The 8,330-nt window shown below is 42.5% G+C and overlaps 2 protein-coding genes across 2 annotated transcripts in view; both read right to left on the bottom strand.

The window, feature by feature from the left end:
• DCXR (dicarbonyl and L-xylulose reductase) overlaps window positions 1-203 on the bottom strand; it is a 4,506-nt gene extending 4,303 nt beyond the window's left edge. Inside the window, exon 1 of the mRNA XM_085314422.1 lies at window positions 88-203. Coding sequence (XP_085170548.1) covers window positions 88-203 — 116 coding nt within the window. The remainder of the gene's footprint in view (window positions 1-87) is intronic.
• A 494-nt stretch (window positions 204-697) lies between these two features.
• On the bottom strand, window positions 698-8,329 carry RFNG (RFNG O-fucosylpeptide 3-beta-N-acetylglucosaminyltransferase; the record flags this gene model as incomplete). The annotated part of the gene is made up of 8 exons (XM_085314421.1): window positions 698-3,226; window positions 3,452-3,537; window positions 4,903-5,068; window positions 5,157-5,242; window positions 6,186-6,339; window positions 6,728-6,830; window positions 7,304-7,352; window positions 8,168-8,329. Coding segments are annotated over 8 exons (873 nt in total), but the record flags the coding sequence as incomplete, so codon positions are not given.
• Window position 8,330: the final 1 nt, after the last annotated feature.

The following is an 8,330-nucleotide window of genomic DNA, read 5'->3' as shown; positions in this document are numbered from 1 at the left end:
CGGCCGAGCCGGCAGCAGCGGGCAGAGCCGGGCCGCGCTGCAGCCCCGTCCCCGGAGAGCGGCAGCAGAGGCCCCCTCCGGGCTCACCGCGCAGGAGACAGGCGCTCCGAGCTCACTTTTTTTTGGCTCTGGTTCTCACTGGAGCACCATACTGAGAGGCCATAGGAAAGCAGGCTCGTTGTGAGACGCACAGGATCTCTCATGCAGCACCCTGCAACAACAGTAGTGCGCTCCGAGGTACAACAGGAGCAAACAGACTAGAAATAGTAAAGAGGTCAAAAATGACAAGGCACTGCATTACAACTTAGTTCTGATAGTGAGGGAGGCAGCTCCAGCTCTCTCCTGCTTTGCAGTGCTGACACTGTGCAGCAGTAGAGCAGCAACGACAAGTATGCAGCTTATTAACATGCTCCAGTGGTGGATGCAGAGGTCTGCTTGGAATATTGCATGATTCAACTATTGCTCTCTGGAGACTGAGCTGCTGTGGCATGTTTAGTACATGCTGAGGCAGATTTACAGCAGTTAATTTATTCCTCATTCCACTTCAGTATTATAGTTCAGCTGCAAGGCTTCTCACCTCTAGTCCTTCGTATGCCCACCCAAATGTATTTGCCACAAAGCCTGATACAGGCTTATTTTCTGCAGTACAGGTCTTATGGTCTGTTATGGTAAAGAAACACAACAGAAAACACGGCTCTTCACATATTTACAAATTTATTTTATAGAATCATTTTGTGTATGAGACATTAGTTTAATTGAAAAGCTCCATTCTGATATATCCATAAAGCCTACTGTATTGTCAACACTTAGAAGTCTTAAAAAAGCTTGAACACATTGAACAGCACTGTATTGCCATGCCAAAGAATATGGTCCTTTTTCAGCTTAATAAACACCCTATGAGCATTAGGTATGCCAAAGAGGCAGCATATTCGATTTAGGATGATTAAGGAATACACAGTGTGAAACTTCTACAGTTCATTTGCTGCCATCAGTATGAAGTGGTGTTGGTTTTGAACTGCAGTTTGCAGCAATGATTACTGCTTGTTCCACAGTCCGCAGTATCTGACAAGAGGTTGCTCTCAGTGCAAGGAGAGGCTCCAACATAAGAGTTAAAAATCTCTAAGGATAAACTTAAGAGATAATGAAGCTTTACAGCTTTCTGCTGTAGAAGAACCTAAAAAATGTTTTAAAAAGCAATGGTATTCATATGGTACCAGGAATCACCACAGCTATTAATGACAAATTATAAAACCACAGGACACCTCAGTTCTAGTGAGCAGAAAACCTAATGGCGAGGTAGAACATTCCACAGCCAACTATTCCACAAGTCCCAGTCTATCCTCTGTTACAGACTGTCAGTGTTACACATGCACATGAAACTGCCACTATGTTAGTTGGACTTTGACACGAGAATAAGTGTTGCAGTGAATCAGATCATTCTCATGGTCAAAGAATGATGTTTGCACTGCCTTGAACACTTTAAGAGTTGGCTGCAGGATTGTAGGAGTCAGTTTGTTTACACCTCAGTGGAATTAACTAATACCACATAGGGAGGAGAACATACCCAGTTAAATGCTAAAAGATTCATGTTAATGAGGATAAAAATACTGAGTGCAGGGAACAGTATCTTCTAGGAGGCTGACACCTCTGCTAAGCTTCACAACTGAATACACTGCAGGTGCATACCTATATTATCTCTTTCCAAGTGGAAGTTAAGCAACTAAATGAAGCTCACAGTACACTAGGCACAGCAGTTTAGAAACCTGAAACCTGCTAGGTTGACATTTTAGCTGTACAATCTCCGATCAACAATATCAGTCTGTTGTTCTTTCCTTAATTTTGCCTCAGACCTTTAGGCTAGTAACTAGCAAGTATTTTCTGAAAAGTCTGTGAGAATAAACAATGTTTAACAAAGTAAATTAATGCAGTTCTTCACCATGTCAGTTAGGGAGCGGACATGGCCAAGCTGAAGCTAACAAATATAAACATATGCAGCCCCCTTTCTTCCACTTTCAAAACAAAACTGACTTTATTTAAAAAGCAGCAGCAGCATTGAACTTCTGCTTTTGTGCAAGTGTGCAGTCTCCTTTTATTGACTACATGAACTATTTATTGAAACATTAAAATGTAGAGTAAAAGTAAACACAGACCTAGACCTCAAAAGATTCACTTAAGAAGCTGAAGAGGGGGGAACCACAGTCATACAATTAGAGGTCCTCAAATCACACATCATTAAAGACTTCTTCAGGGCATTACAGTTATCTAGCCTTCTTCTTCCCTCACAGAAGGCAAAGAATACAGAAGGACTTCAGAGTGTTTAATCAACCAATGAGCAYGCTCTAGCTCAGATAACCTGCTGTGGGCAAAGTAGAAGAAATGATTACTATCTAGTCTGACAAATATTTCTTTAGTATCAAATATCAAGGGAATAGTCTAAGCCACCTTTGGACCTGGCAGACCACCATCATAATCATTAGTCACTACCATTCACCTGGTAAGCGAGCAAGTCTGACATCACCTCCATGGGAGGTACGTTCACAGACTACTGGGGAGAACACACACTGGTAAGCAATTCCTATGTGGTCCTGAGCCAGCTTACCCTTACACAGGGTTTTTCCACAGCAAAGGCTTTCAGCCTTGTTTACCCCAGCAGTTCTAAGATTCCTGATGTTTACCAATAGACTCTGTACTGGGCCACAGGAAGAGACAATTTAGTATGTCAGGCCACAGAAGCTCTTAAATAATTCTGTTCCCAAAAAAGACAAGTAAAAATTCTTCCCCCACACCTCTCGTCACCATGGGGACTACCGTCTGCTACAGCACTCCAGCTTTAAGATAACTGCCTCTAAAAGCCCATAACAGTAGTAACAATGTTGTCATTCTAAGTATGTGTATCTGTGCACATATTCACATGATAGACACAGAGACCAAAGAGCAAGCAGTAGAAAAATTTTTTCTCTGGAATGTCCCAGACAGCAGGTGAACAAATCACACCTTCTTGCCATAATTATCTGATCAAAGTCTTGCTTTTTTAAATACAGTCTGCCTCCATCTTTTGTAGGTATTTGTCTTGCTCACAGACAAAAAGAAAAAAAAGTCATCACAACTCCTGTCTTAAGCAAAGTAGGTAAGATACAAGTGCCAACAATTGGTCAAAGATTAAGATGTCTTCTTAGTTGGGCACCAAATAGTGTCAGGATAGAGAAGACAGTGGACAGATTTAAATCTGTGAAGAAAAAAAAGAAGCAATATGAGATTGGAATTCTCCAGACTAGAAACATATTAGCATTGAACGTGCAGCTGTAAAAGAGCTGAGAGAGTGGCTCTACTTGTCTCTGGCACACTGATAAGAGCTAGCATGAGAAAATAACCCCATCAGTGTATTAGATCATCTTGTAGTTGATAAGCATAAACAGGGCAGGGAGATCTTGTTCTGGAAGTGGACACTCACCGAGTTGGATCTTGCTGCAGGCCAAACACTCCTCCCACACTCACAACATTGTGTTTGTTCTCAGGGTCTCCATAACTTAGAGTTACCTGGAAAGGCAAATAAATATTCAGAAACTGTAACACAAACAAAATAACTGGGGGAGGAGGGGGTTATTACTGAGGCATGAAGAAAGACTCCAGAGATCCTGTCTGATCTGAATGGTAGATTACATTTGAAAGATAGCGAGTTGTTTTGATATAAGCAATTTTGGCATTAAATTGTAGCTATCAAGTAAACCACTACTCATACAAAGGAGATCTGGGAGAATAAACAGAAGAGCTGAAAACTGCATTACCCTGAAGGATAAGGACATTTACAATTTTAAGCTTTCCAGTAGCACCAATCCTGCAAGTATCTGTAACTTAATTTAAAAAAGTACGTTCATCTTCAACAGATGTTGTCTGAAATCTGCAGGTAGTAGTGTCTTAGCACAGAGGGAAAACAGAAACACTTGGATGTTAAATGGCATACAAATGACTACTGTATGACAAACCTGGCACCAAAATTTAGAACACTGGAATTTCAATTCAGCGCTATTCTAAAGAAACACCGTATTAAGAAGTCTGCAAAGTATAAGACTTCTGTTTTCTGTTGAATTGTGGATCTCCCAGACTTTGTATTAGCTATCACAGCCTTAGAGAAAAAGTGACCATCGACAAAAAGCCATATTTGGCCTACAGTAACTTCACTAACATGAGAGAGGTTACATCAGGCAGGAAGTTGGCCCCAAACAGATTTCTGCTGCGTAATAAAATTGCCAGGAAAACATAAGTACATAAGGACAATGTCACTCATTTGTTCATGATGCCAATAAATAACTGTCAGATAAAGCTTCTGGATAACCTTATAGCTCCATCTGCTGTCTGTTAGTGAAAAGGTATCTTGAGTGATTAAAAAGCAGTCTGATTTTCTCCACGGAAGTGATTAAGTCTCTTGAGAAATCTATTTTCTTGAGATCTAGAAAAGTCATTCTAAATATGACCAAACATGGAACTATATCCTAGTTATTGAGGAGGTTCATGCTATGGATACAAAACAAATATAAATTGGCATAAATTAAGATGGGTTTTTAGGTGAAGATGCAACTACTTTCTCACGTAACAGGCAAACTGTAAATGTTGCCTCTTTCTACACCTGCTGCTACTATATCTCATGAAAAGTAAATAATAGCCTACACATAGTTCTCCCTGTCTCCTAAATGTAGCAGAAATGACCAAAGAAGTGGACAGTTATATGACTTAATTGGCTAGGGAGAAAGTGTGCTAGTTACCTGAATGAAGGAGTCGGACAGGACAGTTCTGAGCAACTATGTAGACATCCGTCTTTGCTGAAAGTGCTCTGCCTGTAGAGACCACTCTTTCCAATCAGACTGAGGTATAATTATAAGGACAGGACATGAAGCTTAACTCTACCTGTTGCAGCACAGCCTCCCCTCGTAGTCTCTGCAGATTTTCCAGATGTGAATGGAACAATGGGCTGTGCAGCAGCTTCACCTCCAGTAGCCCTTCAATGATGTAGCCAATAGTGCAGTCATCGGGAAGACGCACTCTTTCTGCAGTACTGATGAAATTACCCAGGCTGTAAGACAGAGTATAGGAGACACAATCAAATAAATTTTAAATCGTACCAAACGTATCTGTGGAGCTCAGCTATGAGCACTGTTTACCTGGCCCAGGGACTCATCTTCAGGGCAAGACCTCTGCTGATACAGAATCCTGCTCCACCCGTGGCAAACCAGAATTTCACAGTTGTCTTCCAAAGAGCAGAAACAAAACAAAAACAACAACAAAAAAAACAAACACACACATATGAGTTACTGATAATCAGCTTTTCCTCATTTGGCTGAGCAGGGAGGGAAACTTGAGCCCCTGCAGGATACCAGATACTGTACTTGAATCAGAACAAGACTACATATAAACCCTATTTTTTTAGGTTGCTGGAAGCCCAGCTGGCTCTTCTCTCAACGGAAACTCCATTCTGTAACTGACACAAGGTGACTATCAAGTTAGCACAACTGATGGAACAGACATGAAAATGGGAAATTGTAGTCTGACTCCTACCCAATTCCAGCTGTCCCCCGGTTATTCTAGCCAAGGCTCACAGCCAGCTTCATCTTCCTTAGGAAATCAAAGGCTCTGTTTGCTCCTTGGCGCCAAGTCCAAGGAGACTATTCTGTTGTGCAGAGCTTTCCCTAACAAGCTGCTTGATAACTGACTTTCCGGACAGTGGATTTATCTTTAGGCCTGTCAGAATGGCAGACCTGGTAAGAATTTGTCCTTTAGTTTCTGACTGAGACATGTTTGCTTCCACCTCCTGGAACCCCAGTGACCACTCAGTACTGGAAATGCCTTAAAATGACCACTCTTAAACACACACACTCCACACGCTGCTAAAGGAAAGGAAAAGAGAAGCAAGGGAAAGGGGGGCCTCCTTGCCTTAGTGTGAGAGCACAAGCATACATGAGTAAAGAAAGACACATCCACTCAAGAGACAACTCTATTGTACAGAAGCAGAACATGTGAGATCAGAGCAAAGGTCCATTTAACCCAGTACACTGTCTCTGACAGTGAGCAGTACCAGATTCATTGCTTGCAGATTAAGTCAGCTGTTTTTATAGGTGATCCTATGAACTGTCAGATTTTTAAAAGCTTAAAAGGTCAGGATGTCTCTCAGTCTAATTACAAAGCTTGCTTACTGATCCATCACTTTGAACGTGGTCAGCTGCTTCAATGGGGTGGTCCAGACTTGGTCGCCCCACATAAACATCCTGGCTGGGTGAGAAGGCAGATAAGAGATGCAGGAGAGTCCGTGGATTCACATAGTTATCATCATCCACATGGCAAAACCATCTTCAAACGAAACAAAACAAAACATTACTATGCAACAGTGTCAAAGAACTGAGTTACAAGTTCAGAGCTAAGTCTTAGTTTTTCAGGCTTGGAAAAGAAAGCATTTCCCACTCTCCTGGATAAGAGTTTTGAAACTGAAAACACCAATGGATCCTAATTCTGGAAAGAAGCTGAAACTAATGACTCCCTCTAGGTTATCATTCTTGTTGCCTTTCAGAAGACATTTATTTATAAACACCGCTTCCGGCTGTGCTCCCTTCCCTATGCTCATCCCTGGGTTTTAGCTAATGCTATTTTCCTTGCTGGAGCAGAGAAGGATCCTGAAGTTTCCTGTGAACACAGAACTGTAAGAAATAAAGTTACAAACAGAGCAGTATATTTCACCTACTTTTGTCCAGATTCTAGGAATTTGTCATATTCCACAGACATCTTGCAGCAAAGTGCTTGCCGGGTGTGGACAGCAGAGCAGTTGGTGTTGATCATGTGATCCCCTAGGAAGTAAAGGTCAGCCTCTCAGATTTGGGATGCATATGTGTAGTCCAAAAAGAGACAGTGAGTACATTTGTTGCTAGAAGTCTACATGTGAAGTGCATATGGCACACACATGCAGAGTAAACTACAAGTCAGGCAGGGCTCATGGCTTGTGCATGTGGTATGTAACTGCCAAGTACATGAAAATGTGTTCAGAGTGCAGGGCACGTAACTAGTACCATGAGACACTACACAAAGAAAATGCCTGATATAACTTTTGACCAGACAGACCAAAGATAACTAAGAGGAAGGAAATGGGTGCAAAGGTGAACCTGGTGAACAGTATTCTGGATATTCCAGGGATCTTGTCCAGGTGGTAAGTAAAAACAGCATTTTCTCCTGTGAAAGCTTTCACCTTAACTTCCCCAACTGCTTGTATAGCATGAAATGAGGCCTTCTAGGGACCAGTATGCATCTAAGCAACACAGCTCACCTGCTTTTAAGCGCAGTTCCTGATCCTCCCAGTCAGTGAATATAAATGTCTGTGAGAGACAAAAAAAAAAAAAAAAAAAAAAGAGAGAGAGAGAGAGAGAAAAAGTGTGTGGGGTGGGATGTGGAGGAAAGGCATTTCCCTTTCTGAGGATTTCAAAAGCTATTCTAAACTTTGCTCAGTTCCAGGTCAGAATTATGAGTATTTTATTTCATTAATTTGTCTCATAGGAGAGGAAAGATGGAAAAAGAAACTTTAGCTTTCGTCTTATTTGACAAAATTCCGCTCTGCAAACTGAAACAAGGAGAGCCATTCCAGCAAAGCATCCAAGATAATACTCTCCTTATCTCAGGGTACAGACAACTGTTTTCTAACTAGAAAAGAGAGTGGTTTGGTTAATATCTCCCTCTGCAACTTCACCTCCTTTCTCTGGCTAGGAGTCATTCCACAACTATTAAGCAAGAAAGTCCAGGCAGAAAGCATCAGGTGGTAACAGTATCCTGCCCAACTGCTGGATAGAATTGTATTAATACACTTAAATGCAATGAAAACCCCAAACAAGAGAACTGAGTCTGTGCTTTTTCTATAGAAAACTCAACCACTGCGCTATTTCATCCAAAGCACAGGCTAAGACATGTCAGCACTGGAGATCTGCCATTATCATTCAGCATTTTCCTCTCTCATGCAAAATTCAGTGAATGGTTTCTGGTAGGACCAAAGGCAGTCCCAAAGAGCAAGAAATTGGTTTACATGAATCAGCAACCACCTCTTTTTTTTCCAGAGATGTGCCCAGAGGAACTATTCAGACTGCGGCGCGATCCTCGAGGGCCCGCGGGAAGGCGGTGGGAGGCCCGGACGGCGCCTCACCTGCCCCTTGGCGCGGGAGATCCACGTCTGGAAGAGCAGGTCCAGCCGCGACCTGTGGTACTTGCGCGTGGTCTTCACGGCGATGAAGATGTCCTCCAGCTCCAGGCGCTCGCCGGCGGCGCCAGGCCGCGCCGGGCGGCCCCCGGGCCCCGCGGCGGCGCCG

The sequence above is a fragment of the Rhea americana genome, unplaced genomic scaffold (assembly GCF_003343005.1).
Source record: "Rhea americana isolate MKP2758 unplaced genomic scaffold, rheAme1 scaffold_402, whole genome shotgun sequence".
In the NCBI taxonomy this organism is placed as follows: domain Eukaryota; kingdom Metazoa; phylum Chordata; class Aves; order Rheiformes; family Rheidae; genus Rhea; species Rhea americana.
This window is presented reverse-complemented; position numbering and strand designations above follow the sequence as displayed.